At 31.7% G+C, this 21,800-nt stretch overlaps 2 protein-coding genes across 3 annotated transcripts in view; both read right to left on the minus strand.

Annotated features, from left to right (window-relative positions):
• Nucleotides 1–3,282: 3,282 nt before the first annotated feature.
• LOC128163369 (uncharacterized) lies at nt 3,283–6,218 on the minus strand. The gene is made up of 4 exons (XM_052826947.1): nt 6,198–6,218; nt 5,906–5,995; nt 4,801–4,923; nt 3,283–4,535 (listed from the first exon to the last, which is right to left on the minus strand). The coding sequence occupies exons 1-4, from the start codon at nt 6,216–6,218 to the stop codon at nt 4,320–4,322; spliced, it is 450 nt and encodes a 149-aa protein (XP_052682907.1). The 3' UTR covers nt 3,283–4,319.
• A 6,354-nt stretch (nt 6,219–12,572) lies between these two features.
• The window catches only part of LOC128163069 (integrin alpha-4-like), a 31,293-nt gene continuing 22,065 nt past the window's right edge, over nt 12,573–21,800 (minus strand). Inside the window, exons 11-21 of one of the 2 annotated variants that reach the window (XM_052826532.1) lie at nt 21,551–21,745; nt 20,713–20,919; nt 19,386–19,549; nt 19,020–19,157; nt 18,236–18,693; nt 17,732–17,888; nt 16,728–16,859; nt 15,597–15,725; nt 15,142–15,240; nt 14,033–14,155; nt 12,573–13,767 (exon numbers count right to left, since the gene is read on the minus strand). In XM_052826532.1, the coding sequence (XP_052682492.1) occupies nt 13,552–13,767; nt 14,033–14,155; nt 15,142–15,240; nt 15,597–15,725; nt 16,728–16,859; nt 17,732–17,888; nt 18,236–18,693; nt 19,020–19,157; nt 19,386–19,549; nt 20,713–20,919; nt 21,551–21,745 (2,018 nt within the window). In that variant the 3' untranslated portion in view covers nt 12,573–13,551. The remainder of the gene's footprint in view (nt 13,768–14,032; nt 14,156–15,141; nt 15,241–15,596; nt 15,726–16,727; nt 16,860–17,731; nt 17,889–18,235; nt 18,694–19,019; nt 19,158–19,385; nt 19,550–20,712; nt 20,920–21,550; nt 21,746–21,800) is intronic. The other variant, XM_052826533.1, reaches the window with a different exon arrangement.

The following is a 21,800-nucleotide window of genomic DNA, read 5'->3' on the forward strand; positions in this document are numbered from 1 at the left end:
CATGTACCTAGTTTAAATAAAATATTTGTATCCTTGATGATTTTGTTTATTTTGTTTTGTGTTGTTTGCTTTAGGGGTTGTTATCTGCCTTATAAATGTTCTGCTACTTCTGTGCTTCTTATTTTATCACCAAATCAAGTATGCAACAAAAACCAACCACACACATACACAAACCAGTCACAATGAAAAGAAATAATTGGTGGATTTTTTCTCTGTTTCAGGCCACCAACACTCTTGACAAAGCATTCGACTCAACTATCTTTCTTTTTTGAAAATTCTTTGAAGATGGATTCCTGTAATAGTACTTGTTTGGTAGAGGAAGGACTTAGCACAAAGACAATGATTTTGATACCCTTTTCTCTATTAATAGGGGTACCGTGTACTGTTCTCAATACATTTGTTTTGGTTATCTTCGTGGCAAAAAGGGCTTTGAGAGATAACATATACTATTGCCTTGTTCTTCTGTTGTCCTTCAGTGATCTTCTTGTTGGTCTTGGATACATTTCGTACACTTTCCAAAACACGGTATCCCAAACTGAAGGTTTTGCTAAGGTCATGTGTATTCTAAAAACGGCATTCGTGACAAGTGGAACACTAATGTCAGTTTGGCAATCGTTTGTTATTGCGTTGCAAAGGTATTTAGTATTGTTCCACATGGAATGGAATAAGAGGTTGTTCACTGGTGTTAAGAAATATTTAGTCTGTTCTTTTATCTGGCTTGTCATTCTCATGTTTACCGTGGGCTTAATTTCTCCACAGCAAGAGTACAATTCGAATGTCATTTGCCACATTAAATACGTCTATGAAAAACATTTCGACGTCTTCATTACATTTAGCAGATGCATTGCTGCAATAGTATTGCTAACAATTGTCAGTTATTGTGTGGTCCTCCGTTACGTCATTAGAATCAGGAAAAGAAAAGTTTTTCCTGTCCATCAACCTTACATTATTCAAGTTAAACCGATTCCACAACATCCACCACAGGGCGAGTCAGGTATTCAAACAACGAGCGCAGGTGGAACACAAGATTCAACGAGTGGGTGTCAGTCAAACAGTTTGGAAAGAAAAGATGTCATGACACAATCTCCTTTGACTCATCAAATCATGTCTAGCACGAAGAAAAAGAAACTCACAAACACCATTGTTTTGGTGGGACTGCTACTGGGTTGCCATACTCTTCTAACTGCACCCTTTTCCATGTCTCTTCTATTCCCCGAAACTCCCAACACATTAATTGTAATTTCAGCCTGTTTATGTGGAATCAATTCTATAATAAATCCAATATTATACTGCATGAAAATTGAAGGTGTACGATGCATTGTAAGGAATATTTTCTCTTGTAAATGACCAAAATGTATCAACAATTTCGTTCTGTGTAGAATATGAGTTCATACTGGCAAGTTGTTGTTAAATATCTAAAACATATACATACCTATGTTGCGTAATATGATGAATGCATTGTAAAGAATATTTTCTCTTGCAAATGACCGAAATGTATCAACATTTGTTTTCTATGAAGAATATGAGTTGATACTTGCAAGGTGTTTTAAAATATCAAAACAAATTGCATACCCATGTTGTTTTATATGATAAATAAGTATATTTTTTATCAAGTTCAAAGTTTTCCGCCGCAATGAAATGCTTCTACATGCAACATATTACTCATACATATGTATGTGGTTCATTACGTCTTGCATAGCCTAGGACTTGTAAAGGATCCGTTAAAATATCTGATTTAGTGCTACTGATTTGAAATTATTGTGCACAATTTATCATTAAGAGTGTTCAGACCTAACATAAGATGTACAATTGAATATTATTTTTGTTCATTCATTTTGTAAGTTCATTATTCTGCGTTTAAAACTGGTTTACTCGTACATGTAAATTTTAATCATGTAAATGAATTGCATAAAATGTAATGTAAAATGATAAAATAAAATGTAATTATACATGGTTGGGAAGATCAATATACCAAAAATTGTTCTGTAATGTATTTTGTAAAAGTGATTTTTCCTTTACTGATTTGTTAAATAACTGATTTCCTGTATTTTTTAAATAATAAATGAAAATTTCATCCATCTACCCAGGTGTTTGAGTGATGGTTTGAATAAAATCAGGCTTGAATAAAGAAAATATTACTCTGTGCCAAACACCCCCCCCCCCAAAAAAAAATAAATTGCATCAGTGTACTCGTTAAATACACTGGAAAACGTAGAAATATAGTTTTATAAGAACTGATCTCATTTCATGTATTTCATTGGAATAAAATTGCAACAAAAATATATATATCACCTACACCTGTATTCTTATTTATCATAAATATAGTATACGTAGAGTCATAGCACAAAATTCTTCTCGCTTTTTCTTAACAAGAACTTAATACAATTATCTATTTAACGATGACAAAATCTTATTTAAAATTTCTTTCAATGTGATACTGTAATGTCGAACGCCACGGTTTGCAGGTATCAAACCAAAAATAAATGATACGACATTCACCCATACTGCTTAGGATTCTTATTCTTAAAATTGATTTCGAAAAATTGGCGAACACACAGTTAGACGTTTTTCAGTGCTATATATGTATCATTGATATTAAAAAAAACATGCCATTGGTTACGATTTAAAAGACGTTTCATCATTGTTTTTGAGAAAAATTCATGTACATAGCTAAGCTTTCTGAGTGTCGACCAAAATTTGGTAGCTAAACACAGTTTCGTATAAATCCAGGGGGTTTTTCTCTGGGGAAAAGCATGATGGGTAGGGATTTTCCTGCTTTATTATGCGGTATACATGAAAATTAACTTTTTTAATTCTCAATTGCATAATATAGTGGATTATCTGTCGAATACATGAAAAAAGTATGCAGAAAAAAATTAAAAATTAATTTTGTGAGACTCTAAAATAAAGGGAGGTAACTCCAAAAACATCCGGATTTAACACATGCAGAATTTCATGAATTTTTTAGCGGATGACATAGCTCTTTAAAAAGCTGGCGAATGTACCCAGAAAATACTATCAAACGATCCCTAGGGACTTGTTCTTGAAAATGTACAGAAATTAAAATTGCTGATTTGGTTGCATTCTGCTTTTAGGGGGAGCCTAAAATGCATGGGTGTACTGCATTTAGAGGCATCCTTTTGTCTATTTTCGCATGTTTTGAGTGCCAAATAAATTTCAGCATTAAGTTACATGAGCATTATTCTTAAATATTTAAAAAATTCACAATTTTATCTTTCTATTGATATATAGATATATATGTAATATGTTTTTACAATTTATTTTTATAGGGGTCAGTTTGCTTTCCCCTCATCTGAAAACGTCCTTATAACGTTACATATAAAACTGTGTTTTGCACCCTTTGAATGTCAGGTCTTAACTTTAAAGCGAGATACAAAGGTTTTAATTCTTAGTTATGAAAACATGGTTCGTTTCATGTTTTTGTTAACATCTAGGTTGCTAAAATGATACTATCTTTTTTTAAAAACGAAATGAGATTTGACAGACAGAAGAAGATTTTAATATATGAGTTAACAGTCCAACAGAAACAAAATATGATTTACATGATGTTTGTATTACTACACAATTGATGTTAACAAACATGGCACTAGCTGTATTTACGAAATAAATAGTTACTGTTGCTAGGTCTGTACCTCGCTTTAAATCCTACCACCGACATCCATATTTTAATCACACATTAGAAATACTTATTTAAAATATTGTTAACAACAAATTACAAAAAAAAAATAATTTTCAGTGAAACAATATTTCTAAAACATTAGACAATCGTTTTAAATGATATGAAATAACAAATCAAGCTGTCAAATTTTGAGAGTTATCATTTATTTTAGTAAATTCCTTGCAAAGTATCAACTTACCATATCATTATAATAACTCTAATTTTTTTTGGCCATCCTTTTAGAAAAAGAGTATTATAAAAATTACAAAATCGATGTTTAAGATAACTTAAAAGTCAATTATAGACATGAACCTATAAATAAAAAAAATGAACATGACTTACATACATGAATGGACCAATCAAATCACTTTTTCATGTTAATGAAAAAAATATACAAATGGAGAGAAAAAAAACCAAAAGAAATTTGGTAACTCTAAGAAATGAAATTCTGATAACAAATGATAGGTCTTGAATGTATCCGAAGATATTTCAGCATGTCATCTATTGTTCACCGGTAAAAAGGGAATGTAACATTCCAACACCATGTTTATTCTTGACCTTTTAGCACAATCAACTTTATCTTCATCACCCTCTACAAATGTCCGGCAACGCATGCGCTTCGAAGAGATTTCTCACTGCGCTATCTATCTTGAATCTCTAAATCTGGATAGTCCTTTTTGGCACTTAGTCTAAATAGCTTCGAGTCCTTGTTGTCCCCGTTTAATGGCGAGGATGAATGTTTATTGAGTTCTTTATTCACAAAGCTAGACATCATATTACTCTGTCTCTGCTTCATCATTGACTGTCTTTTAGCTCGGTCAATTTCTCCTCTCCTCTTCCGATTGAAAAACCCACACTAGATGAATCAAAATATATTTTTCAGTCAATGAGAGGCTCTATTATTTTATTGTGAGATATCAATATGTGTATGAACAATTAACTATGTATGAACAACTTTGAATTAACGTATTGCAAATCACATATTAACTTTAAAACATGTATAATTCTTGATCATTTACAATGTAATTATCGTTCCATAATTGTATAACTGGTGCTATGTGATGAAAAAGAAAACACTTTTCCACTTAGATACCTGAATATAATCACGAATGATAGATTACCTTCCATAGGATAAGTGCAATAATTATGAAGATCAAGAACCCTCCTGCACTACCCCCTATTGTGTACCATAAAATGTCTGTTGATTGTTGTCCTGTGGAACCAACAGACACCCGCAGCGCTACCTGAGATAAAATATATATTTCACAGTGAAGACAAAAATGAGAAGAAAAACACTGGATGAAACCCTGTTAATCAATACAGTACAAAGTGAATGGAAAGCAGCGTAATCTATGTATACTATATACAGCGTAGTGTAAACTGAGGAGCAAGCTGTAGATAAAGGCACAGTACATGCAAAGTAATTTGAAAGCAGCGCTACCTTCAAGAAAATACAATGTTCAGTTAATTCAAATAGAGGAGCGAGCACCTTATGACACTCTGTCATTCAGTATATCAGAGGGGACTAATTGGTAATGAAAAACTGATTGAATGGCATATATCTTTAAATAATCATTTTTTTCAAATAACATTCTGTTTACTAAGTTGCTTACGTTCATTTTTTTTTTGAAAAGTGTTATGTACTAAAAATTGAAATCAGTTATCTCGATTTCAATGCCATCCATTTTTCATATTAAAACGCTTTGAAAATTAAAGAAAGAAAGAGACGAGACAAGACACTGATCGGAATGAAAATAAATTTCTCCTTTCAGTGAGACATTGCAGCATATGAAAATTAACAGGAGAAATTGGTACAGTTCAGACCTTGAAGAAAACTGAATTTGGATGAAGTTTTGCATCCCGCTATGACCTGATCTTTTGACAAATATATGACGTTTACAATTTTTAATGTTTTCCCCCAAATAATTAATGTCGTTTTAAATTATTCTATTGGATAAAACAAACAGGATATAAATCAACAACATGATAACGTATAAAACAATTTAAATAAAGTTTTTAATATGCTTACGTAAACCACTCCCTTATTGGTAACTAAATAACAATGCACTTCATATTTATATTTTTGAAAAAAAAGACAACAATAAGCTGTTATAATTATAAAGTATATTTTTTTTTATATTTTTAATTAACAGTTTTAATTATCTCATAAATTTATATGAAATATGCAATAAGAGCTGTGCTGAGGTTTCTTATAAACAAACATACTTTGGCTGACTCTGTGACGTTGATGAATGGAAGTTTAGGGCCCCATACAGAAATGATAGTAACCAAAATTTCATATAAATCTGGGAGTAACTTTCAAAATGAGAATATTATCTTGATGTTCAAGTAAGATAAGTAAATAAGTTTATTTTAATGACATTGTGCAATTATGGCATTCAAATAAAAATGTAAATGAACATGTTCTAAAAATTGCACCTAGCCGTTTGGGCCTGAACTCTAATTCACTTTACACAATTAAAGTTGAATTAAATTAAATTTCAAGAATATTACATACGTTTACAATGAACAATGACATTTTTGATATACAAGTTTTAAGCAAAATTGTGTTGGAGATTTCTGCCCTGGGTTCATAAACATAGTTTAATGAACTTCTAGCGGTTTGTAAACGGTAATCATTGATTTATGAAACAGATAAATATTAGCATGATATACATTTATTAATAAACATGTTTATAAGAATCTACAAAAATAAGACTTAACATACATAAAAATGTTAAGGAAATGATATTAACACTATTGTATTTCCCCCCTGATGTTGTCCTAAAGAAAATGAATTAAAATGACGCCAAAAGACTGCATGTTGCAGCGAACCTTAATTACATATAGCATACTAGGGTTCGGAAATACACAACAGGAATCATGTAACCAGGGATAAATTCAATCTTCATCTGTAATTAGAACTGGTAATTCTAGACTGAAGGATCGACTCCATGGAATACTAACTTTGAGGGCACAAATTTAGGGCACAAATTAATATAGTTTACAACTATTACATCACAAAGATCACATAAAACGCTCGAATGATCACAGTTAAACTATTTTTAACATCAACAAGGCAAAATACATTTATAAACTATAAAACTTGAATATATTTCACTTACAATTTCTAGGTGATAATGTGGTTGGTGATTTTTTTTGTAAACAGAACAGCCAAAATATTGTTAATGCATTCATTTATTTAGATAGATTTGGAATTTCTTCACTCGAGGTTCGGTTGAAATTTTAAAATGAGTACAGTGGTTTTGTAGAAAACTAACGTTATTTTTCATTTAATCTCGATCGCACTAATTGATGAGTGTAGTTAAGAAGAAATAATTAATTTGCGCTGTTTAGATAAATACGATCAAAAACATTGATCGTGTCACCTTTGCCCTGAAATCCCACAGACTGATTACCTTACATGAATACATATGACAGTTACTGTATTAGTCGCCAAACCAATAAACAATTGGAAATCTAAGACTACTCATTTGGTTTTTTAATCTGCTATTTTCAACTAATAACAAAACATTTAAATGAGATATTAACAATGACAATGATGCCCGAAAAATGGTTAAAATGCAAGGCTATATCAGTGTTTCTCAGAAAGTCAGTTCTGTGATTTTAACACAACAATAACTATGTATAATGATTAAGGAAGCTGAATGGTCAACAAAATACCTATCAGAATTTATATATATTATTTTTTTTCAAATTTATTATTTTGTAAAGAAACGATCGATATAAATAAGCCTTAAAAATGAACATTTTCTATATTTTTATAAAAAAAAAGCTTTTCATCCTGAGGAGATTGAAATAGCCCGAAGATGGCCACGATTATCGAACCCTCTTAAACTCTACAAAATGATATAATTTTTACTATGGTATTGTGCATTACAAGCATAACATGGATTTACACAGTTTACAATTTTTGATACCTAATTCTAATTTAGGTTGTACAACATGAGCAGTTAAATTCATTACTTTATTAGAAACACTTAAGGAGGCTGGATGTTCAACATCTTAGCCATCAGATCTACCTTTAACTTTTTTAACATATGATTTGTCAGCTAAATTCCACAATTTAGTAAAGAAAAAAATCTTAAATAATAAGAATTAAAATTCAAATGTTATTCAACATCTTTATAGACAGCACTTTTCTTCTTAAGAAGATAAGTATAGTTTAAAAATGATCACGGCCATCCGCCCCACTTAACAGAGTGGGTGGTGCTAATAAGCAAAATTTGATAAGACCTGATGCGTTCATTTGAAATCGTATTACTTACATTAGCAATGCTGCTTGAAGCTCAATTTTGTGTCAAGAAAACATATAGGAGCGCATGATTGATTTCCAGGATCTGGTATTTATACATGCGTATACATAGAGATTTCAGAGAGAAAACATCGCTGAACCCACAGGTAAGAAAATAAATTCTCCAGAGAGAGTCGGTGTAGTTGAAAAGCTATGTTCAGCATATAAAAATGATCAATAAATTTATGAACTTGGTATGTAATTTAAAATGCATTAAGATACACGTAACAATTCTATTAATCTGCATTATATGGTGTACATGTATTAAACCTTTTAGAATATTTGCGTTTACTTTTAAACTGACCTCTGGCCACAACGACAACCGATAATGTTTATTGTTAGGTTAGAAAACATGCCATGTTTTTAAAAAACCATTAAAATTATATCTATTAAAAGAAACTAGAAGTGTGTTTATCATTGGTAAGTCAAAGTCTGTTATCATTACCGACATTAAAAGATGGTGGGTAATTGATATGAGAGTAAAAAGTATTTGCTTATTTTTGCGGAACTTTTATAAAAGTCTAGTTCAATCTTTTACAGTTTGAGAGAGTTGTGGTCGGACGAGACCAAGTAATAACAATATTTCATTCTAAAAATCATTTAAAAAGTAAAAATGTATAAGTAAAATAAATGCTGTTGTGTGCTTGTTTAAAAAAAATTAGATAAAGGCGAAAACTATTTGCACTTAGTACATGTGTATTAAGTATACAGTTAAAAGTTACCAAGCAATAGCATATATTTATTTATAGTTGTTACATAGGTGAAGAGAAAACATTTTTAGTGCATTCATATGAAATAAAACACAATCTGAAAATATACGGTTGTAAAATATAGGAAACTGTCAGGCATTTTTGATTGCAGTCCATGTACTAGCTCACAACATCTTTTTTAATCTTAATTGTCCTTCATATCTTCTTTAATTTTAATACATATATTTCTACAACAAATTCTCAAGTCGATGTATTTTTCCTCATAAATAGTTTTCAAACAGCTTTTAAAAATAGGCTATAAAAACCAACTTTCCATTGTAGAAATCTCGAATTTTACATGTACCTGGATTACAAAATATTTATATCCTTCATGATTGTTTTAAGTTCGCTTTGTTTTGTTTGCTTGTTTTGTTTTGTTTTGTTTTGTTTTTTGTTTTGTTTTGTTTTTTGTTTTTTGGGGGTTTTTTTTTGGGGGGGGGGGGGTTCTTTTCTTTCTTTCTTTTTTTTTTCTTTTTTTTTTTTGGGGGGGGGGTAACTTTAGTGGTTGTTATCTGCCTATTAAATGTTCTGCTACTTTTGTGCTTCTTATTTTATCACCAAATCAAGTATGCAACAAAACAACCACCTTCCTCTTCACACACACACACACACACACACACACACACACACACACACACACACACACACACACACACACACACACACACACAACCAGTCACAATGAAAAGAAATAATTGGTGGGTTTTTTCTCTGTTTCAGGCCACCAACACTCTTGACAAAGCATTCGACTCAACTATCTTTCTTTTTTGAAAATTCTTTGAAGATGGATTCCTGTAACAGTACTTGTTTGGTAGAGGAAGGACTTAGCACAAAGACAATGATTTTGATACCCTTTTCCCTATTAATAGGGGTACCGTGTATTGTTCTCAATACATTTGTTTTGGTTATCTTCGTGGCAAAAAGGGCTTTGAGAGATAACATATACTATTGCCTTGTTCTTCTGTTGTCCTTCAGTGATCTTCTTGTAGGTCTTGGATACATTTCGTACACTTTCCAAAACACGGTATCCCAAACTAAAGGTTTTGCTAAGGTCATGTGTATTCTAAAAACGGCATTCGTGACAAGTGGAACACTAATGTCAGTTTGGCAATCGTTTGTTATTGCGTTGCAAAGGTATTTAGTATTGTACCACATGGAATGGAATAAGAGGTTGTTCACTGGTGTTAAGAAATATTTAGTCTGTTCTTTTATCTGGCTTGTCATTCTCATGTTTACCGTGGGCTTAATTTCTCCACAGCAAGAGTACAATTCGAATGTCATTTGCCACGTTAAATACGTCTATGAAAAACATTTCGACGTTTTCATTACATTTAGCAGATGCATTGCTGCAATAGTATTGTTAACAATTGTCAGTTATTGTGTGGTCCTCCGTTACATCATCAGAATCAAGAAAAGGACAGTTTTTCCTGTCCATCAACCTTACATTATTCAAGTTAAACCGATTCCACAACATCCACCACAGGGCGAGTCAGGCATCCAAACAACGAGCGCAGGTGGTACACAAGATTCAACGGGTGGGTGTCAGTCAAACAGTTTGGAAAGAAAAGAGGTCATGACACAATCTTCTTTGACTCATCAAATCATGTCTAGCACGAAGAAAAAGAAACTCACAAATACCAATGTTTTGGTGGGACTGCTACTTGGGTGTCATACTCTTCTAACTGCACCCTTTTTCATGTCTCTTCTATTCCCCGAAACTCCCAACACATTAATTGTAATTTCAGCCTGTTTATGTGGAATCAACTCTATAATAAATCCAATATTATACTGCATGAAAATTGAAAGTGTACGATGCATTGTAAGGAATATTTTCTCTTGTAAATGACCAAAATGTATCAACAATTTCGTTCTGTGTAGAATATGAGTTCATACTGGCAAGTTGTTGTTAAATATCTAAAACATATACATACCTATGTTGCGTAATATGATGAATGCATTGTAAAGAATATTTTCTCTTGCAAATGACCGAAATGTATCAACATTTGTTTTCTATGAAGAATATGAGTTGATACTTGCAAGGTGTTTTAAAATATCAAAACAAATTGCATACCCATGTTGTTTTATATGATAAATAAGTATATTTTTTATCAAGTTCAAAGTTTTCCGCCGCAATGAAATGCTTCTACATGCAACATATTACTCATACATATGTATGTGGTTCATTACGTCTTGCATAGCCTAGGAAGTGTAAAGGATCCGTTAAAATATCTGATTTAGTGCTACTGATTTGAAATTATTGTGCACAATTTATCATTAAGAGTGTTCAGACCTAACATAAGATGTACAATTGAATATTATTTTTGTTCATTCATTTTGTAAGTTCATTATTCTGCGTTTAAAACTGGTTTACTCGTACATGTAAATTTTAATCATGTAAATGAATTGCATAAAATGTAATGTAAAATGATAAAATAAAATGTAATTATACATGGTTGGGAAGATCAATATACCAAAAATTGTTCTGTAATGTATTTTGTAAAAGGGATTTTTCCTTTACTGATTTGTTAAATAACTGATTTCCTGTATTTTTTAAATAATAAATGAAAATTTCATCCATCTACCCAGGTGTTTGAGTAATGGTTTGAATAAAATCAGGCTTGAATAAAGAAAATATTACTCTGTGCCAAACACCCCCCCCCCAAAAAAAAAAAATAAATTGCATCAGTGTACTCGTTAAATACACTGGAAAACGTAGAAATATAGTTTTATAAGAACTGATCTCATTTCATGTATTTCATTGGAATAAAATTGCAACAAAAATATATATATCACCTACACCTGTATTCTTATTTATCATAAATATAGTATACGTAGAGTCATCGCACAAAATTCTTCTCGCTTTTTCTTAACAAGAACTTAATACAATTATCTATTTAACGATGACAAAATCTTATTTAAAATTTCTTTCAATGTGATACTGTAATGTCGAACGCCACGGTTTGCAGGTATCAAACCAAAAATAAATGATACGACATTCACCCATACTGCTTAGGATTCTTATTCTTAAAATTGATTTCGAAAAATTGGCGAACACACAGTTAGACGTTTTTCAGTGCTATATATGTATCATTGATATTAAAAAAAAAACATGCCATTGGTTACGATTTATAAGACGTTTCATCATTGTTTTTGAGAAAAATTCATGTACATAGCTAAGCTTTCTGAGTGTCGACCAAAATTTGGTAGCTAAACACAGTTTCGGTTTTTCTCTGGGGAAAAGCATGATGGGTAGGGATTTTCCTGCTTTATTATGCGGTATACATGAAAATTAACTTTTTTAATTCTCAATTGCATAATATAGTGGATTATCTGTCGAATACATGAAAAAAGTATGCAGAAAAAAATTAAAAATTAATTTTGTGAGACTCTAAAATAAAGGGAGGTAACTCCAAAAACATCCGGATTTAACACATGCAGAATTTCATGAATTTTTTAGCGGATGACATAGCTCTTTAAAAAGCTGGCGAATGTACCCAGACAATACTATCAAACGATCCCTAGGGACTTGTTCTTGAAAATGTACAGAAATTAAAATTGCTGATTTGGTTGCATTCTGCTTTTAGGGGGAGCCTAAAATGCATGGGTGTACTGCATTTAGAGGCATCCTTTTGTCTATTTTCGCATGTTTTGAGTGCCAAATAAATTTTAGCATTAAGTTACATGAGCATTATTCTTAAATATTTAAAAAATTCACAATTTTATCTTTCTATTGATATATAGATATATATGTAATATGTTTTTACAATTTATTTTTATAGGGGTCAGTTTGCTTTCCCCTCATCTGAAAACGTCCTTATAACGTTACATATAAAACTGTGTTTTGCACCCTTTGAATGTCAGGTCTTAACTTTAAAGCGAGATACAAAGGTTTTAATTCTTAGTTATGAAAACATGGTTCGTTTCATGTTTTTGTTAACATCTAGGTTGCTAAAATGATACTATCTTTTTTTAAAAACGAAATGAGATTTGACAGACAGAAGAAGATTTTAATATATGAGTTAACAGTCCAACAGAAACAAAATATGATTTACATGATGTTTGTATTACTACACAATTGATGTTAACAAACATGGCACTAGCTGTATTTACGAAATAAATAGTTACTGTTGCTAGGTCTGTACCTCGCTTTAAATCCTACCACCGACATCCATATTTTAATCACACATTAGAAATACTTATTTAAAATATTGTTAACAACAAATTACAAAAAAAAAATAATTTTCAGTGAAACAATATTTCTAAAACATTAGACAATCGTTTTAAATGATATGAAATAACAAATCAAGCTGTCAAATTTTGAGAGTAATCATTTATTCTAGTAAATTCCTTGCAAAGTATCAACTTACCATATCATTATGATAACTCTAATTTTTTTTGGCCATCCTTTTAGAAAAAGAGTATTATAAAAATTACAAAATCGATGTTTAAGATAACTTAAAAGTCAATTATAGACATGAACCTATAAATAAAAAAAATGAACATGACTTACATACATGAATGGACCAATCAAATCACTTTTTCATGTTAATGAAAAAAATATACAAATGGAGAGAAAAAAACCCAAAAGAAATTTGGTAACTCTAAGAAATGAAATTCTGATAACAAATGATAGGTCTTGAATGTATCCGAAGATATTTCAGCATGTCATCTATTGTTCACCGGTAAAAAGGGAATGTAACATTCCAACACCATGTTTATTCTTGACCTTTTAGCACAATCAACTTTATCTTCATCACCCTCTACAAATGTCCGGCAACGCATGCGCTTCGAAGAGATTTTTCACTGCGCTATCTATCTTGAATCTCTAAATCTGGATAGTCCTTTTTGGCACTTAGTCTAAATAGCTTCGAGTCCTTGTTGTCCCCGTTTAATGGCGAGGATGAATGTTTATTGAGTTCTTTATTCACAAAGCTAGACATCATATTACTCTGTCTCTGCTTCATCATTGACTGTCTTTTAGCTCGGTCAATTTCTCCTCTCCTCTTCCGATTGAAAAACCCACACTAGATGAATCAAAATATATTTTTCAGTCAATGAGAGGCTCTATTATTTTATTGTGAGATATCAATATGTGTATAAACAATTAACTATGTATGAACAACTTTGAATTAACGTATTGCAAATCACATATTAACTTTAAAATATGTATAATTCTTGATCATTTACAATGTAATTATCGTTCCATAATTGTATAACTGGTGCTATGTGATGAAAAAGAAAACACTTTTCCACTTAGATACCTGAATATAATCACGAATGATAGATTACCTTCCATAGGATAAGTGCAATAATTATGAAGATCAAGAACCCTCCTGCACTACCCCCTATTGTGTACCATAAAATGTCTGTTGATTGTTGTCCTGTGGAACCAACAGACACCCGCAGCGCTACCTGAGATAAAATATATATTTCACAGTGAAGACAAAAATGAGAAAAAAAAACACTGGATGAAACCCTGTTAATCAATACAGTACAAAGTGAATGGAAAGCAGCGTAATCTATGTATACTATATACAGCGTAGTGTAAACTGAGGAGCAAGCTGTAGATAAAGGCACAGTACATGCAAAGTAATTTGAAAGCAGCGCTACCTTCAAGAAAATACAATGTTCAGTTAATTCAAATAGAGGAGCGAGCACCTTATGACGCTCTGTCATTCAGTATATCAGAGGGGACTAATTGGTAATGAAACACTGATTAAATAGCATATCTCTTTAAATAATTTTTTCTCAAATAACTTCTGTTTACTAAGTTGCTTACGTTCATTATTTTTTTAGAAAAGTGTTATGTACTAAAAATTGAAATCAGTTATCTCGATTTCATTGCCACCCATTTTTTTAAATTAAAACGCTATAAAAATTAAACAAAAAGAGACGAGACAAGACAAGACACTGATCGGAATGAAAATAAATTTCTCCTTTCAGTGAGACATTGCAGCATATGAAAATTAACAGGAGAAATTGGTACAGTTCAGACCTTGAAGAAAACTGAATTTGGATGAAGTTTTTGCATCCCGCTATGACCTGATCTTTTGACAAATATATGACGTTTACAATTTTGAATGTTTTCCCCCAAATAATTAATGTCGTTTTAAATTATTCTATTGGATAAAACAAACAGGATATAAATCAACAACATGATAACGTAAAAAAAACAATTTAAATAAAGTTTTTAATATGCTTACGTAAACCACTCCCTTATCGGTAACTAAATAACAATGCACTTCATATTTATATTTTTGAAAAAAAGACAACAATAAGCTGTTATAAATATAAAGTATATTTTTTTTATATTTTTAATTAACAGTTTTAATTATATCATAAATTTATATGAAATATGCAATAAGAACTGTGCTGAGGTTTCTTATAAACGAACATACTTTGGCTGACTCTGTGACGTTGATGAATGCTGGAATATTGTTGTCATATTGCTGAACATCACCAGGGATGACGAAAAACCCTGATTCAGCACTTTGGCCCTGCAAAATAGGTATGTTTGGTTTCAAAATAAAATAAATAATAATAATGACATACGTGTATCTACAAAAAAGTTACATGTACTTATCAAATGTGTTAAATGAAAAAGTGGGCTGTTTTTTTTTTTAATTTTTGAGAAAATATTTACAGATTTATTACCATATATTGATCAGTAGACAAGGTTATTGCAAATATATTACTTTACGCCATTTAGCTTTTTTTTGAGTCTTGAAAACAAATATAATGATGAACAAGTCTTCATTTTATTTTATCATCATGTTCACATCCTTAATTTAACAATTGCAAGGGAAAACGTACGTAATTTATGCGCTTATAGATTAAATGTTTAAACATGTACTTTAAGAATGGCAGAGAGAACGCTGGCATCGAGATCCATTGTAAATTCCACACTTTCGAATTCCGTTGTCTTGACATAACCAAGATTACACGTCAAATAGGTGCAGCTAATGACGGGAAGACCACACTTCTGTAAAGCAGTAAATATATCGTGTAAAAAAATCCTTAAATGCAATACTGTAAATTATCATCGGCCGTCAGAGAGCGGTCGGTTATATATCATACATGTACAAGTGTGTGTGTATATATATATATATATATATATATATATATATATATATATATATATATATATATATATACACACACAACTTTGTCCAAAAAAACATTTTTCATTACATTTTTTTTGGTTCAGAAAAAACTCATGGTTTGCAGTCGTTCTTTTGACGCTTTCGTCATTTCTTTCTTGTTTACAATTTATAACATACTGTGGAATCATTAGATTTCGTGGTGGCTCAATTTTCGTGGGATTCGTTGGTACTTTTCATTCACGAAATAACATCCTCCACGAATTGATAAATTAGGGGAATAAAGATGTATTTTATTTTGTAGATATATAAGAATACACGAAATTATGTCCCTACGAACCTTTTTATAATTCAATTCATCCACGAAAATTTGCCTTCACGAAATTAAATGATTCCACAGTAGTCAGTATTCATTTTCTGGTTCGGTTTTTACCTTTATATGCCTTATAATATCTATTGCACATATTACTCGTTTTGGAATCCAACATGCTGAAACATTTCATATATATTCTACAGCTTTTCTAAACCAACTTGCTTTAATACATGTATTATAGCAGCAATAATGTACATTGTAGACCTCCCCTATTTTTATATCATGATGTTTACTGGAGAATGCTACAATTCCATAGGATCTCCGTAATGGTGGAAAAAAAATTTCAAACGACTGACTTCGGTCTGAAAAGATCGTTTTTATATTTGACCTCTTTTAGATAAAATGATTTTTGGAAGTTGATTTTAAACAACTCTCCTATGCAGTTACTCTGGCAAACCAAAAGTGAAACAGTATATATATATATATATATATATATATATATATATATATATATATATATATATATATATATATATATATATATATATATATTGTTTAATTAATTACATACAATTTCAACAGGCCCTTCTTCCGTGGCTTCATCATCCGTTAACGACTCAGATTGTATGTTTTCAGGATCATTCAAACTCTTTTTCTCCAAGTCAAGAAACCCGGAACACTTTCCTTTCGTAACTGCTATTCCCTTTAATGTAAAGATTAAAACTTTAATGTTTTTTTATACTCGGCCATCTAGGCAAGACAAAAATCTTGCTTTCGATGAAGAACGGAACCTAGCGCGCTGGCCGCGCTCTACACAGTCGCTTGAGATAGCGCGCTGGCCGCTCACTGCTAGGAGAATGGGTTCCAGAGGTCGTGAGTTCAAGCCTCGGTCGGGGCGGAGGTGGAGCTCCAACAAAAGTGAATTTCCTGTGCTTTATATATAGCATTCACTATAGGCAGGTATATATATATCAGGGTCAGCGACTAATGCATCTTATTAAACATCACATAAAACAATTTTCATGAAGGAAAATTTAATTGTGAATTTGTAGTTTACTACCTAAACGACATAAAAGGTTTTAGTTTAAGAACTTCTAATAGTGACAGATTTTTTTTTGGAATTATCAGGTAGAAAACTTGGTTGAATTAACTTCACATTGATATTATTATCATCCCGTACAAAAAATAGTTTGCGATATATTTCTTTGAAAAGAAATTGTTCTTCATAGAAAATTTATTGATATTTTAATCTTATTTAATCATAAAGTTTTCATTTTTATGCAGAATCACAATAACGGCTGCGACAAAAATCTAGCTCAAATGAATAGCAATTTACTTCTAACATGTATTTACCAAATTAAATTACACTTTTAAAAACCATAATGTTTTATCAAAAAACTGCATTTTTTGCCTTATAAACAATCATACTATCATTCATAGCCAAGTAAAGTTCTGCTGATCATGAATTGAAAAACTGTTTTAAGGTGTACTGAGCACCTTAACTAGTTTTCTGAAGCAGAGTCTTGGAATTCTAGTAAAACATGTCACATTTATTATGACAAAGACTTACAGTACCTTCACAATGTCTGACTTTAAGTGGCCGCTTGCGATCGGTATTTTTAAGTTTGCACCGAGTGGACTAGGTCCGTCATTGTGGACATCAAACGAAACTGAATATTTGAAGATACCTTCGGAGCTCGATGCTAAGATAAGCTCCGAGAAATCAGATCCTCTGTAAATGATAAAAACTAATTTAATGATATGAAATACATTAATAATAGTTAACCCACAGTCAATTTGTTGGTAGTTTATTTTTTTTTCTTGACTAGATTTTCCTTTTAAACATTCTAGGTTGTCAACAAGTTACTTATAAGTTCAATCCAGAAATTTTGATTATTATTTTTATCAATCCAGAAATTCTGAATATTATTTTGCCAGCAAAAAACTACAATTTAGAAAAGAACAAATGCAGTCAGTGTCATACATGCGATATGTTCTTTAAAATTTAATCAGATCCGTTGGTCAACACCATCCCCCCCGCACCACACACACATGCGCGCGCACACTTAAATAACTTACCCGACAACTCTAACATTGGAACGAAGGTTAAAATGACTAATCATCACAAACTTTGGCGTGTCTGTGTTAGCTTCGGTTGAATTAAACAGGACTTCAACTTTCACGTGGTCTGAATTTTTCGCCACCACAGCATTAGGGTCGATAAAGAAATTCAACACAAACGAGTATTTTTGGTGAGCATAAAACCGGACCGGACGCATCTCACAATGCAGGTATCCCATAGAAATCTCGTTGCACTGAAGGTCACTGAACCCTTCGATGATCCTGGAGAAATCCATTCTCGGGAATGTTTCTACGAAGAATTCAGTTTTCTCGACCGGATCACCCGTGTTAAACAACGCCATCTGAACTGATAATTCTTGGTTTTGCTGTAACGTCAGGTTCTTCTCTGCTGATTGAAGTAAGGCAACGTATGCCGGTTTGCAAGGATCTGAGGAACAGTTTCGATTGATTTCAAGCTGCAACGAAAAATTAGGAATTAAGGAAATTTAGAAATGCTCAGTGATTGTTTTCCTTATTTGATATCATAATGTTTACAGAATTTTCTGATTCCAAGTTACTTTTATTACATATCATTTAAACCAAAAAAAAAACTTTCGACAAAAATGAAAGTAAACAATATTATTTCTTAACATTTTCTGATTTTCAAGTACAAAGTACTTTCTATGATATCATTGAAACAAAATGAAAGTTAATATGTTTTCCCCTAAAAGCAAATTTGGACAATATAACATAAAATATGATCGTTTACAGGGAAAACTTTATATATTTATAGGAATCCTACTGTTTTTGTGTGTGTTGTGATGACATCTGTATGCAGCATGGGGACTACTTCATCTCCAATGGATAAATCCGTTAAGGCAAACGTTAACTTCACTGTAACCGGGTCTTCTAAGCTCTTGAAAAATCTCCAGTCTATCGTCTGATTATACATATATAAAACGCCATGAAAAAGGTACAATAATCGTTATAAATGAATTAATTTATCATTTGAAATTGTGCTATAAAAATGTAATGGCAAGGTACGGTATATGTAAATATATTTTTTTTTAATCAATGATTGATATTTACTGAAAATCATGTCAGTAGAGGTTTTTTTTAAAGTGGTTAATACATGATTGATATATTTCAGTGTGGATATAAAACTTACGCCTAAAGTCAACGAAACATTGACAAATGTCTGTTCGTTTGGCTTAAGCAGTATAAGCTGCGACTCCAGCGATCTGTTCAGACTGTTAACGAGGCTGTCGTTTGGTCGCAGGAGAAATCGCTCGCTCTCGGAGAAAACATCACTGTATAAACTGTAGTTTAAATCTGTCCAAAAAAGATAACAACAAACTAAAATATTTGAATTCCTGTTTATATAACGAAATAGAAAAGCAGCCATTTTCCAAAATTCGATTGTATGCTTTCTCACCATCAATTGACGAAACAGTACCTGACTCAATATATTTTTATCAGCATTTTTGTTGAGAATTTGGTCGAAAATTTAGTTGTTTGTAGAATAAATTTGTTGTCTAGTTTTCGTTTTAGAGTAAGAAAAATCAATCTTTCTGCCTAAAATTAATTAAGAAATCGGGATCGAGATGACAAACAGTCTGTTTAAGAAGGCTTGATGGCCGTGGCCATTTTTAAGACTGTATTGATCTCCTTTATTTGAAGAGCTCTATACAAAAGAGCTCTATACAAAGATAAAGGAAAATACTCAAAATCAAAAGTTAAATATTTCTATTTGAACTTTTCTTCCCTCTGTTTGTGTGCTTACAAAATTAACACTACAGATTCTTTTAATATATTTTAATATGTAAACTGTGAATTTTTTGTTGCAAAATGTGTTCAAAACAACGAATCATGTTTTTCAAACAACCAAATGACGTATATTGAAATTTTGTTAGGGCACAGGTGGTCGGTGTTTGAATAAATTGATTGGACGAAAATAGGAAAATTTTAATCAATTGATACACATGTTTAACTATAAATCTGGTGATTCATGGCCTTAATAAACAATTGTAAGGCGTATGTAGTATTTTATGAAAAGATGTTTTTGATCTTTCCTTACCATTGCGATACAATTGATGTAGGTTCAATGTCATATACATGCATATTATTTTTTTTATTCAATTAAACAAGAGCAACTTTTTGAAACAAAGGCATGGATTCCCCATATATATTTCATTCATTTTTTTTTTATAAATCATGATTACTAATTCGTATTCTCCGAAAATTCCTCCTAGCTGGAAATGAAACCAAATATTTATAACATGTAGTTCTTTTCGCTATGCATTTTTCTACGTGTCCAAAAAACGTTTTTTACGGGTTAGTAAAGAGGGGGCGGGCCTCAAGAATATATCAGCGGTAATTTCTAGATATGTTGACCTAGTATTGCTCTTAACTCAAAATTGACGAGTGGACGAAAACAAGAATTCCATATTGTACGTATACATGCCTATTTATACATTATGATATACTGTACGTACAAACTCCTTTCTCTAATCCCTTTCCAGACACAAAAAAACGGATGTTCAAAGTAACACAGGGAATGTCCGATCCAAGATTGCATTCGAGTCCTGTTGAGTTGATTGGAATGTATCCCGGAGTTGTCAGGATGTCGGCGGTTACGTGGGCCACGGGGCGTGTCCGAAGAACCACCACCTGGTCCGTCTTAAAACCCGAAACCGCCAAATCTAGGAGTATATCATCTCAATAATTTCAAATCAATGGAATCAATCAGTACAATATGTGACACAGTGATACAATTAAATACAAGACGATCAGGGGCCTTGAATCGTTTTGTTGTTTTTTTTTATAAACTGTAAATCCGGCAAGACCTATTATAAATTATCAGATATACATATTTTAAAAGAAGATCGAAAGATCTTCGCTGTTCCACAAAATCCATTGTGACCTTTTTAATTTTGTTATTTTTGTTTAATTTTGTTTGATTCTATTTATCCTGGATACATGTACAACAAATGGCAATGTCTGATAATCATATATAGGGCCTTACTGTGCCCAATATGCATGAGTGAATGTATCTTAAAAATTAAAAGAGCAAAATTGTTGCAAAAATATCTCGAAAAAACAATCATTGCTTAAAGGTAGTGTCATTAAAAAATTCATGTATATACCTCTTTACATTTTGTGTGTACTTTAGGTTGAAAACTACACATACAATATAGATGTTAAAAAGTATATTGTAGACAAGAAATGAATAAAGTAAACATGCAAAACATCGATTACTTTTTTGTTGCTCCATATCTATTTGCGACCTAGTTCAGAAAAAAGACAACAAATGATAAAAGCATGATTATATACCTCCATATAAATTGTCATCGATATCTACTTGGGATTTAGAAAGGTAGTACCCCAGGGCACTGATCCCGAGGCTTATGTCATTTGAAGTAATTCTCTGGGAAAACGTCCACGGTTTGTCAAAGTTTCCCGAGCGGCCGTTATATATGTACACGGCCCCTCTGTGGTCATCTTCAAATGGGGCTCCTACTGCAATATCTAAAGAAAACCGGAGAAAAATATCAATATTAGATTTAGTAATTAAAAAAGCCCA

The sequence above is a fragment of the Crassostrea angulata genome, chromosome 9, assembly GCF_025612915.1.
Source record: "Crassostrea angulata isolate pt1a10 chromosome 9, ASM2561291v2, whole genome shotgun sequence".
Taxonomy (NCBI): domain Eukaryota; kingdom Metazoa; phylum Mollusca; class Bivalvia; order Ostreida; family Ostreidae; genus Magallana; species Magallana angulata.

Bases quoted from the DNA above. Each gene is read 5' to 3' on its own strand.
- LOC128163369 (XM_052826947.1), bottom strand. From the start codon at position 6,218: ATGTCATTGTTCATTGTAAAC. The intron at 5,996-6,197 runs GTATGTAATATT...TCATTTTGAAAG, and splicing joins TGTCATTGTTCATTGTAAAC to TTACTCCCAGATTTATATGA. The intron at 4,924-5,905 runs GTATGTTTGTTT...ATTTTATCTCAG, and splicing joins ACGTCACAGAGTCAGCCAAA to GTAGCGCTGCGGGTGTCTGT.